The 12,618-nt window shown below is 38.5% G+C and overlaps 1 protein-coding gene across 3 annotated transcripts in view; it reads left to right on the top strand.

Annotated features, from left to right (window-relative positions):
- ZNF143 (zinc finger protein 143) overlaps positions 1 to 12,618 on the top strand; it is a 60,528-nt gene that overhangs the window by 31,851 nt on the left and 16,059 nt on the right. For all 3 annotated transcript variants that reach the window (XM_061147858.1, XM_061147863.1, XM_061147852.1), the window contains 5 exons: positions 997 to 1,072; positions 1,777 to 1,902; positions 3,402 to 3,581; positions 9,861 to 10,088; positions 12,122 to 12,270. In XM_061147858.1, the coding sequence (XP_061003841.1) occupies positions 997 to 1,072; positions 1,777 to 1,902; positions 3,402 to 3,581; positions 9,861 to 10,088; positions 12,122 to 12,270 (759 nt within the window). The remainder of the gene's footprint in view (positions 1 to 996; positions 1,073 to 1,776; positions 1,903 to 3,401; positions 3,582 to 9,860; positions 10,089 to 12,121; positions 12,271 to 12,618) is intronic.

The following is a 12,618-nucleotide window of genomic DNA, read 5'->3' as shown; positions in this document are numbered from 1 at the left end:
CCAGCATATGTTATAGCACATGATAGGTATTCTACATATTTGAATAAATTTTTCTCAGATGTGAAATTTATGTAGTTATATGGGAGATGTGGATGTAATCACTCCGTTAACAGTGATTTGCTCAATCCAGCAAAAGTTGGTGTTGATTTGTCCTGTCAAATACATAGGCCAAGTATTTTGATTGAAGCTAAACACAATATACCATCACTCATAAAAAATAATAGTTAACTTTTATTGAATAACTTACAGTGTGTTAGGACGTGTGCATTTAGCATATTTGGAATAGCAGCCCCAGAGCCCATCTCTGCTGTCTATTAGTATGTAACCTTGACATGTTACTTGACCTCTTAGTACCTCATCTTCCTTATCTGTAATATTGGACCATAAAGATTATATACCTCCCTCAACGAGTAGCTGTGAGAATTAAGTAAGTTAATTCTGTGTCTGTAAAGTACTGAAGAGTATGGCCTGGCACGTGGTAAAAGTTCAGTAAATATTGAGCATTATCATGAGTATTCATTTGTCACAGCAGCCCTCTGTGATAGGTATTAGTATGCCCCCGTTTTACAGAGAGAACTTTGAGGCTGAGAGAAGGCAGATGCCACAGTCACCTCACTAGTCAGTGGTGAAGCCTTGCTTCAGATCAAGGCCCCTGTAGCAGCAGCCTCCACACTCTTAACCTTATGTTGTATAGTGTCTCCTTGTACTTCTAGCTCTCGGCAGGTACTTGTTCCATACAAACACCTTTGAGCACTCTAGAAAAGCTCACACCTCCAGTATTCCAATCTCTTACTTAAAATGAGTACATCTTAACATACAGCATTTGGTCTATATTGAGAATTAGTAGTTTTTGAGAAAAGTTACCTTCTGTCTTTCAAAAATAATATACAAGCAACAATATAATTCAGCAGTTGGGGGCGAGGAGGAAGTCTTTGTGGAGACCATCTTCCTGCAGAGTGCCTCGAGGAAACACTCATGCTTTTGTTTTAATGGCAGGTCCATGAGCGGTCACACACAGGAGACCGGCCTTACCAGTGTGAGCATGCAGGCTGTGGGAAAGCATTTGCAACAGGTAAAACCTTGAGCTTTGTTTCTTGGTTCCACTCGGGAGTCAAGCAGAGACAGGTCAGAGGAAGGAACTGACCACCTGCCTTGGTCTGAATTAATGGGCATGCAGTGACTAGTTTTCCAGTCTCTCCCTTTCTGCCTTTTGTCCCATTTAGTCTGTTCTCTTTGTGTTTTCATTTTTCTCCTCAGACCTGTTTCTGCCTACTGTGTTCATATTTCACTCCACACACTTCTTTCTTTTAGCAAGAAACACAAAAGCTGAGCATTAACACTGACTCAGAGCTTAACATTAGGACACACTCTAGGGGGAACCATGAAGATCTGGGGCTTAGCAGTGGGATGGGTCCTGCCCTGGGACACATGCAGCAGGGCCAGGACTGGTGCCAGGCCTCCTGACTTCTGCCCTATTCTTCACTCCATGCCTCCATTCTGCTTCAAGATTTTGGAGTGTGAGCAATGCAGATATAATAAGATGGGGACACTTTAAAAAAAGAAACACACAGTTTCTTCTAGTCAGAGATGAAACTGTTGAATTTTCAGCAGGACAGTCCTGAGCTAGCATGCTCTAGTACCTGTTTAATAGTTATTCTGTTGTGTTTGCCTATTATTATATCATTGGTGTTTACTATATTTTTCAATAGCTTAATCTCAGTAGGCATGCTTACAGGAGTCTTGTATAATTAAATTTCTTTGAAATTTTTCTTAAAGGTTACGGATTAAAAAGTCATGTCAGAACTCATACAGGAGAAAAGCCATATCGGTGTTCAGAAGATAATTGTACCAAATCTTTCAAAACTTCAGGAGATCTACAAAAACATATCAGGACTCATACAGGTACTGGTGTGAAGAAATACTCTATCTAGGCCAGGAGTTCTTCATCTGCAGGGAAGGACTTGGGGACGTGGTTTCCGGAAGTGCTTCAGGGAGTCAGTATCAAGGGCGTCTCTTAAACTCATGAAACTCCCATGTAGTTTGCCATTTGTGCATATCCGTTTTTTCCAGGATGAGGGCCTGTAAGTTAGATTCTCAGTGAGTTCCGTGTTCCAAAACATTAGCAGTAGCCCTAGACTGCCAACCCTTTCAGTTTTTAGGCATTATCTGAGCAACAGGCTTAATTACCTAGGATTGTACATCCACTTAGTCGCCCAGCTGAGACCAGAACCTAAGGCACCCGATTTCTTCCCAGTTGAGCATGGCTTTTCCTGCTTTAAGCTGCTTCTAAAAAAAGAAAAGAATCTGACGTCCTTACAGCCCCACAGAAAGAAAGGCTTGTTCCTTTCTTGTGATCATCTTTCCTACCCTTTAAATTCCTTCTCTCCTTTCCCTAAGGGATACTTTGTTCAAATCTTCCTTCCCCTCCCCTCCTGTCCTTGTATTTGATTATTTGCGGATTGGTGTTGTAAAGGTAGTTATTTGCTTTGGATCAGAGTTGGAAGACTTTCAGAAACTGTTGATAAGAGATGCTATTATAAGCTGTTGACTAAGTAATATATTGATAGCATAAGGTCATTTAGTTTGAGATTTTACTGCAGATGTTTTAAACGTAATCTTATCACTTTGTCCCCAGATATTTCTAAGTATTCTGAGATAGTTTAGCAAATTATCATGGAGATTATTCTCCTCATCATCGTTTAACTTTTAGTTCAAATATGATTCCAAATCGGCTTTACAGTGTTCAGGAACAAAGCTGTAGGTCCCTGCTTCTATTTCATTCATGCTCTTATTGTTATATGAAATATAACAATAACAAGGTGTTTCTAACAAGGTGTTATAAGGTGTTATAATATAACAAGGTGTTATAAGGTGTTATAATATAACAAGGTGTTTCTAAGCTCCTGAGAATAATATATTCAGTGAGTATTTTTAATGCATATTATGTATGAGGCACTAGATTTTAAAAAGACAGAATTTTTTCTTTAAGTGTTATAGAATAAATAAAGGAGGAGATAAGCTTTTAGGGTATTCCAGGGCTATTCTAACTTAATCCTTATGCTTGACTCTGTTTTTCTTTTGTATTTCTTTGTGATATATAGTTCTTTGTCGCTTATCTCAGTTCATTTTTTAGTATATGCCTTTCTGGATGACTCCCGTCTTGGAAAGTCACGTAATCGGTGATGAGTTTTGAATACTGTTCAGATTTTCCTGTGTAAATTTATGTTTGGAGTAGACAGTGCTGTTTGCAGAAAAAAAGAAAACAAGAAAAACAAAGGGAAGCTCAATACGAAAAGGCTATAGAGTCTGAGCATGAATGATCCTAAGCAGAATTGAAGGATAAGACATTTTAATTATCTGTATTTTTGCACCATTTAATGTATTTCCCTTTGTGTTTTCAGGAGAAAGGCCCTTTAAATGTCACTTTGAAGGCTGTGGTCGGTCTTTTACAACATCAAATATCAGAAAAGTGCATATTAGGACACATACAGGAGAAAGACCTTATTACTGCACAGAACCAGGATGTGGGAGGGCATTTGCCAGTGCAACCAATTATAAAAACCACGTGAGAATACACACAGGTAACCGTCTATAGTTCTTGGTCTTCTATCTTTCAAGGCTCAGTTTTTTAACTCCTGCCTCTCCCATAAACCATTTGCAGGAATCTCTTCCCTCCTTCCTACCACAGCAGTGGATTACGTAACTTGAACAAACTTCACCTTAGCATTTATACATTATGCAATATTGTAATGTAATTATGCAATTACATTTATGCAATAGTTATTGCATGTCTGCTTTGTGTTCCCCTGCTAGGCATCAGAAATGCAGAGAGAGACAAAACATTGTCAAGGGCAGTTGACTTAGGGAGGGGTAATAGGCATAATTGTTGCAGAGTATGTATGTATATATTTTTTACCAGCTTTATTGAGATACAATTCATACACTATACAATTCATCCATTAAAGTATATGATTCATTGTTTTTTTAGTATATTCACGAGGTTGTACAACCATCACCACAATCCAATTTTTATAGATATTTTCCCCTGTTCTTTTTTTTTTTTTTTTACTTTTTTGATGGTGCCATTTACTGCACAAAAGCTTGTAATTTGATGTTCCGCTTTGTGGTTGTATTTTTTTATAGTTGACGTATAGTTGATTTACAATTTTGTATTAGTTTCAGGTGGTTGTATTTTTGATGGGAATGGAGAGGAGAATGAGAGGATACATTAGTTTTATAAGAAATTTTTAATGCATTATTTTTATTACTCATATTAAGAGTAAACTTGTAATAATTCAAAATTAAAAGACATTTAGAATGGAATGTTAGTTGTGTAAGGTAGTATTTCTCAGGCTACATTCTACAGACCCCTGGATATCTCTGGAAGGCATCTATAGCAATCCCTTTACTTTGAGAAAGGAACATTAATAAGTTTGGATACTGCTATGGATAGAGAGGAAAGAAGATTTAAAGAAAATTTACTTTTTTAGAAAAAAATTACTCTGTCAATGCTATAGAAAGACGTTAAAGGGAGATGAGGCCATAAGCAAGGAGATTGATTAAGGGCCATTAGAATATTTGAAGTGAGTGAGATGGAGAAGGATAAAAATGAAAGATATTGAAGAGGTATCAGCAAAGGACCTGATGACCAGCTTAGTCATGAGGAATGAGAAGAACTTGTCATTCTGGCTTGTGTGATAGGCCCAGTGATAATGCTAAGATGAAGACCAGGTTGGGAAGGGAAGATAATAGTGTGGGTTTACAATATACAGCTTTCTGGGTTTCCCTCACCACCTGAACTCTACCATCTGTATATTTGCTGTTATGGTTTATAAAATTTTTACTCATAATTTGATTCAAATTGAAACCCCACTGTAATGAATCCACTTGATACATGCATTTTTCTATAAAAGGAAAAGATTTTAAGTTGCATATGACTCTAAATGAGAGAACATAGAATACACTGCATTCATGTTTCTGATGCAGTCATATCTTATACTCACATTGTATTTTGTACATTACTTTTTTTTATGATACATTATTGCCATCATCTTGCCTACATTATTTGTGTTTCCTAAGAAAGTAGAATATCCTGTGAAAACCTCAGAGGCCTGGAAAAGAAGGCTGTAGATTAGGGGAAAAAAAATGTCTTTTGCTAATATAATCTGCATTCCTTTCTATCTGTCTCTAAGATTTGTTGTTCAGTTGCTAAGTTGTGTCTGACTGTTTGCAATCCCTTGGACTGCAGCACTCCAGGCTCCCCTGACCTTCACTATCTCCCAAAGTTTGCTCAAATTCATGTCCATTGAGTCAGTGATGCTATTGAACCATTTCATCCTCTGCCGCCCCCTTCTCCTTTTCCCTTCAGTCTTTCCCAGCATCAGAGTCTTTTTCAATGAGTTGGCTCTTTGCATCACATGGCCAAATATTTTTAAGATATTTCATTTTAAACTTACAGTACGTGTTTGTGGTGTAGAAAGAAAACAAAATTCCTATTTGATACTATGCTATTATTGTGTATTACACACAAATTTATACATGCTACTGAGTTCAGAGTGTTAATAATTAGATAAATGGTGTTTTAAGTGCTTCATATTATGCAGACATTCTTGGTGGGTTAAGAGCCTTTTTGTAATATTTGGGGAAAATGGTTGGGGTTTTTAGATGAATTGGGAAAACTATTTTTCCCATCTAAAGTAATGGAATATAGACTCATTATCTGAAAGTTAGCCATTCAACATGTTTTATGGGCAAATTAGATTACAGTCAGAGGGATGCCTGCTTCCCAGGTGGCTCAGTAGGAAAGAATCCACCTGCAATGCAGGAGATGCTGGTTCAGTCCCTGATCGGGAAGATCCCCTCGAGAAGGACATGGCAAACCACTCCAATATTCTTGCCTGGGAAATCCCATGGAGGACCCCGGCGGGCTACAGTCCATGGGGTTGCAAAAGAGTCAGACACGACATAGCAACTAAACAACCACCACAAAGAGGGATGCCTATGTTAAGTTTGGCTATTATGATCTTTGGAATATGCAGGTAGAGTAGTGCTTTCAAATGTGGCTGTACATCAGATTCACCTTTTTAAAATAGACTGATTCCACAGATCCTGTCTGCAAAGATTCTGACATAGTTTTACTGAGGTGAGGCCCAGGTATCAGTATATATTAAAAATCCTCCAGGTCTTTTAAATGCATACATGGTTAAAAGTCACTAAAGTAAGGATATCCAGTGGTGGTTTAGTTGCTAAGTCGTATTCAACTCTTGCCACCCCATGGACGGTAGCCCGCAAGGCTCCTCTGTCAGTAGGATTTTCCAGACAAGAATGTTAGAGTAGGTTGCCATTTCCTTCTCCAGGGAATCTTTAAAACCCAGGGATCAAACCCGGGTCTCCTGCACTGCAGGCAGATTCTTTATCTATTGAGCTATCAGGGAAACCCCCTCGAGGATATCCAGTAGGTAGTTGTAAATGTTGTCCTGACCCAGGAAGTAGGTCTGGGTTGGAAGAAAAGATTGGCTGATGATTATCAAGTAGATAGTACAATAAAAGCCCACATTATGTATAAGTGGAGCATAAGACTCAGCTGTGTAAAATGCGGTCCATTTTGGAAGGATGATCAGATGACCGACCCAGTTGAGACTGCAGCTAGCCATTAGGGAGCTTTTCTAAAGGGCAACTCAGATCCATTTATATCTCCATGAAAATATGTTCAACATCGCTGTCACCCAGGAAATGGTGATCAGAACCACAATGAGATATCACCTCGAGCCTGTCAGAATGGCTATTATCAAAAAGATAGTAACAAGTGTTGATTAGGTTGTGAAGAAAAGGGAATCCTATTGCACTGTTGGTAGAAATGTAAATTGGTACAGCCACTACAGAAAAGAGTTTGGAGTTTTCTCAAAAATGAAACAGAACTACCATACAATCCAGCAATTCCACTTCTGGGTATTTGAATGAAGAAACTAAGGCACTAACTTAAAAAGATATATACACCCCTGTGTTTATGACAGCATTATTTGCAATACCCAGGATATGAAAGCTACCTAAGTGTCCATTGATAGGTGAATGGGTAAGTGTGATACATTTACATACATACATACAGTAGAGTATCAGCCATAAAACAGAATGAAGTCTTGCCATTTGTGACAACATGGATGGACCTAGAGGGTATTATGCTAAGTGAGATGTCAGACAGAGGAAGACAAATACTGTATGATTTCACTTACATGTGGAACTTTAACAAACCAAATGAATAAACAAACATAAAGACAGATTCATAAAGGAAACAAAACTGGTAGTTGTCAGAGGGCAGGGGATTGGTGGATGAATAAAATAGGTGAGGGAGATTAAGAGGTACAAACTTTCAATTATAAAATAAATGAGTTCTAGAATGTGCAGCATAGAGAATATAGTCAATAATATTGGAGTAACTTGGTATGTTGACAGACTTATCATGGTGATGATTTTGTAATACATAGTATTATTGAGTCACTATGTTATACACTTGAAACTAATGTAACATTGTAAGTCAGTTATACCTCAATTGTAAAAACTAGTGTTTCAAGACAAAACCAAAAAAATAAGGCCACCCCTGCTTCCCCCCCAATTTATTTATATCTTGACTGTGGTTTGGTGCCACTTAGTGGCAGTTACTGCTCAAGCCTGAATATGAATAGGGCTGGTTCTCTGAGTTGGAATTGCCTGACATTTTCCTGCCTGGTCTTGCCCTCCTCATCATGTCTCCTCCACAACCATTCCCCAAGATAAAAACTTCAACCTGCCTTATTTTGAGAATGTGGGCTGGGCAGAGGACAAGACACAATCTCAAATACTTAATGTCTAAGATGTATATTACAGATTACCTTAGTGATTTTACTATTTGTGGGTGGTTTTACTGTGTTTAGAACCACTATTTGAGGATAGCTTTACCATGTTTAGAACCGTGAAAAAGATGGAGTTACCCTCAGAAGGTGTAAAATGAGAACAGAGTAGGATATGCATATGTTTACACACATAAGCACATTTTAGAGACTGAGTTCACACCAGTACCTCCAATTCCAGTTCATCCCACAGAGCTCTTTCTTTTCTTCTCACATTGCATGTTTGCATTTTCCTTCTTCCATAGTCAGAGCTCTCGCTTCCAACAGCATTTATACATTTATTCATTATTCAGTCTTTTATTATGTCTAAAATAGTTTCCAAGTTGTTTTGCCTCTCAAAATGTTAGTTGCTCAGTGGGGTCTCTTTGGGACCCCATGGACTGTAGCTTGCCAGGCTCCTCTGTCCATGGAATTTTCTAGACAAGAATACTGGAGTGAGTAGCCATCCCTTTATCCAGAAGATCTTCCCAACCCAGGGATCAAACCCTGGTCTCCCACATTGCAGGCAGATTCTTTATTGTCTGAGGCACCAAGGAAGCCCCATTTTGCCCATAGTACTACAATAAACAAGCCTACCAAGAAGACTTAAATATTTGTTTGTAGTTTTCCCTATTCCAGGGTAGTCCAAGATAGACTATTAGATACTATGTATATAAGTTACTTTAGCTTCTTCTCCCTCACCCTGGCCCCCATACCTCTTTTAAGTGGTTAAAAACATTCATTTAAACTATGATTAGGTTAATTTGTTCTAGTTTGCTTCCACCCACCCCACCCCCCTGCAGTGTTAGATTCCCTGCGGCACCACCCCCCCCCACGACATACAAACAGTGTCTAGATATTGTGATATTAAATAATTATTGGTAATTTTGTTCTTTGTAAAAAGCATCCATCTTTTATACAGTCAGAAATAACTTATGGATGAGATGGAATGTACATGGAGTTGTTTCAGAGGGGGCAAACATGCGGTGAATAATTGAAACTGTATTGGCCATGAATTGATAGTTGAAGCTAGATGATTGGTTTATTGCACTGTTTCTCTATACTTTTGTGTATGTTTGAAATTTTCTATAATGAAAAGTTCTAAAAATATGTACACTGCCTATATTATTCTCAAACTGTTTCATGGGAAAAGAATTGCTTTGCATTGAATTGTTTTTAGTGAATATTTAATAGCTTTTGATTGGTTGCAAGAAGTCAAGTGAAGTTAATATGAAATATGTGTCCAGACTATATCTCATACACTCTTTAGAAAATGTTTCTTTTTTATCCTTATAAAACCCTTAGGGTAAGCTACATATATTATACTAATAATTGCACTTATTATTTTTATTATTATTTTTGGCTGTACCAAGTGGCTTGTGGGATCTTAGTTCCCAGACCAGGCATTGACCCCAGGGCCTCTGCAATAAAAGTGTAGAGTCCTAACTACTAGACCGCCAGGGCATTCCCTACATTTATTATTTTCATTATTAATATAGTATCACTGATGATCTCTAGATTATCTAGTTATAAATAACAACAACAGTTTCATCAATGCTTTTTTTTTTTTGGCTGCTTTATGTGGCATGTAAGATCATAGTTCTCCAACCAAGGATCGAACCCATGCCCCCTGCAGTATCACTGCCTAGTCGTAACCACTGGATTGCCTGGAAAGTCCTCATCAAAGCTTGTAGCTGGGCAGTAACTATCTCCATCCTTATTTTTCACATCTCTTGAAATTAAACAAAAAGTGGTATTCAAGTGTGGGGTATGACTCAGGGTGCAGACCACCTTTTGAGGCAAGTTGAAACCATAGTCAGAGAGTCTTTTCTTATACTGTGCCTTACAGCAGGATAGAAAGGGATTTGACAACTATTTATTTTTGCTACTAGTGGTTTCCCTGCCCCTTCATTCCCCGTCCATCTCCTAGAAGGTATGGAATGATTATGCCTTCATAACTAAAAATTGTTTTTTTTCCCGGTGCCATTCTTTTCTTAGGGGAAAAGCCATATGTTTGTACAGTCCCTGGGTGTGACAAAAGGTTTACAGAATATTCCAGTTTGTACAAACATCATGTTGTTCACACTCACTCCAAACCATACAACTGTAATCACTGTGGGAAGACATACAAGCAGATCTCCACACTGGCCATGCACAAACGAACAGCGCACAATGACACCGAGCCCATCGAGGAGGAGCAGGAAGCCTTTTTTGAGCCTCCCCCAGGTAAGGGTTTTTCCCAGTATTTTTATGTCTGTGTTTGAAAATCAACAGTTATGAGCATAATGTATGATTGAAAGCATTGTCTCTAACCATAAAGTTTCATTCAAATAGTCGCACAAAAATACCATTTACAACTGCAATAAGTGCTATCAGAGTAAGGTACTTAATGCTCTGGGATGTATAAGAGGGGAAATTAACCTAGTCTCGAAGGTCAGAGATAACTCCCCTGAAGAAGTGATTTTTGGAGAGATCCATGGGTTCACTCGGTGTACAGGCAGGGATGTGCAACGTTTGGGGGGTGGGGTGGTAAACGGGGAGCAGAGGCAGGAGAATGTTCCAGATGGAGGGACCGGCACATGCAAAAAACCCTGAGGTTGGAGAGAGCCAAGTAAATTGGAAAGACTGAAAGAAGCCTGGCTAGCATGGCATTTCTGCCTGGGAGGGTGGTGTGAGGTGAGGCTGCACGGCAGGGCAGGGGCAGCTAGACTATTTGGGTGTATTAGAATGTTGGTCATAATCAAGAGTGGTGAAGCATTCCCAAATAACTAACTCTTAGTTGATTCATGTCTATTCAATAGTGTCGTGGGAGACAAAAACATATCATTTCAGTAAGGATAAACTCTTGAGAAAAATATCTTAGAGAATTAGATTCTATGATTTGAGTTAAATAACACAGCATAGTTAAATAGGTAAAATGAAATAGGTTTTTCTGAAACAGAACAAAACATATATATTGTCCTGTTTCATTGAGTAGTTCCTAAATGAAGTAAGTTTTAAAATTAAAACATTCTTACCCAATCTTACAGCTAATATTAAAGGATTGAAAAACATATAGGTAGGGGAAAAAAATGGTTGGAGAATAAGGAAAAGAACAGATCATTCACTATCTACTCAAATAATTCCCTGTAATTCTAATTTATCTTTTCAGATATTAGTCGTGTGATAGTGAGAAAATACGGAGAAGGAAATGGCAACCCACTCCAGTATTCTTGCCTAGACCACTAGGCTCCTCTGTCCATGGGATTTTGCAGGCAAGAATACTGGAGTGAGTTGCCATTTCCTCCTCCAGGGAATCTTCCCAACCCAGAGATTAAACCCACATCTCCTGCATTGGCAGGTGGATTCTTTACCACTGAACCACCTTGGAAGCCATGGAACAGAACAAAAAGAAATGGAATAATGAGTGTCATAGGAATTACACCGTGATGACCATAGCCGTATGAGTGCAGGCATCAACCATAACTTTGAGAAGAACTCTTAAATTAGTGTATAAAGTCATTTGAATTAAAAAAAAAAATTACCCTTTTTCTGGCCTCATGAGATGTGGAAAGCAATAGAATAGAGGGATAAGGAATCTTACTGGTTGCCAAGTATGGCAGTAATGGACAGTTGAAATTGCTGTTTACTTGCTGATTTTTTGTGAAATAAAAAGTTGGGTGGGAGTTCCTGTTCAGTCACTTATGAAATTATTAACCTTACCCCAGATAATACTGTCTTTACACAGTGATGTCATTGTGTGTACTGATGACTTGTAATCAGTCACTCATTAAAGAGTAAGTAACTTAGTACATTGTGTTTACACACCATTCTGATTTTGGGATTAATATTTATGAAGATTGTCCTATCATTTTTAACAGCTTCTTAAATGACTGCAAGAACTTGGCTCATATTTGCCGTGTTAGAAGGGTTACTTGCTAGTTAGTCTCCCTGTGCAGTTCCCCCACTCCTCACCCCAACACACATGGACAGTGTTGTATAATTATGCCAGCTAAGGGAGTAAGCGAGGTCTCTCAAAATTAGAATAGTTACTCTTTATGTGGGAAAGTTTAGTTCCGTCTGCTTGGATTTGGTTTGGCTTTGCAAAAGAGCAGGCGGAGAGATCAACAGGAGGTGTTAGAAATCATTTTCATGATTTAGAATTCAGTACATATGCCCTTTCATTTTTGTCAGTTTCTCCATAATAATAAAAATAATCTCTCTGTTTTCTAAACAGCTTGGTAGGTTGATCAAATAAATGATTCACTTGTTTTAAACAGGTCAAGGTGAAGATGTTCTTAAAGGGTCCCAGATCACGTATGTTACAGGTGTAGAAGGGGATGATGTTGTATCTACACAAGTAGCCACAGTAACCCAGTCTGGGTTGAGTCAACAGGTTACACTCATATCCCAGGACGGGACTCAGCATGTAAGTACCCACCAAAAGCCAGACACATTAAATAATATTTCTCTGAGCCTGGGCTTGAAAGGTAGGTTGGGTCCCAGTTGAGGAAAGCCTTGAATTGGGGCACAAAGTTTAGAGTTTAGCTTGTGAGCAGTGCTAGATCTCCTGAAGAAAGAGACTCTTTCTTGCTGAAAGAGACTACATGCAAGGAGGTCCGTAAAGGAGAAGGTTTGTCACTCTGTAGAATTCAGGTGGTGTTATGGGTATCTTTCAAAGGTAAGCTGATGAAGGTCAGAAACACAGTGAAAAGTAACGGGTCCACGTGAAACTTGGGATAGATTGGGTGGCTAATTAGATCCAGGAGATAAGATT

This window comes from Dama dama, chromosome 1 (assembly GCF_033118175.1).
Source record: "Dama dama isolate Ldn47 chromosome 1, ASM3311817v1, whole genome shotgun sequence".
Taxonomy (NCBI): Eukaryota; Metazoa; Chordata; class Mammalia; order Artiodactyla; family Cervidae; genus Dama; species Dama dama.
Note: the sequence above shows the minus strand (reverse complement) of the source record. Positions and strands in the feature narration are given on the sequence as shown.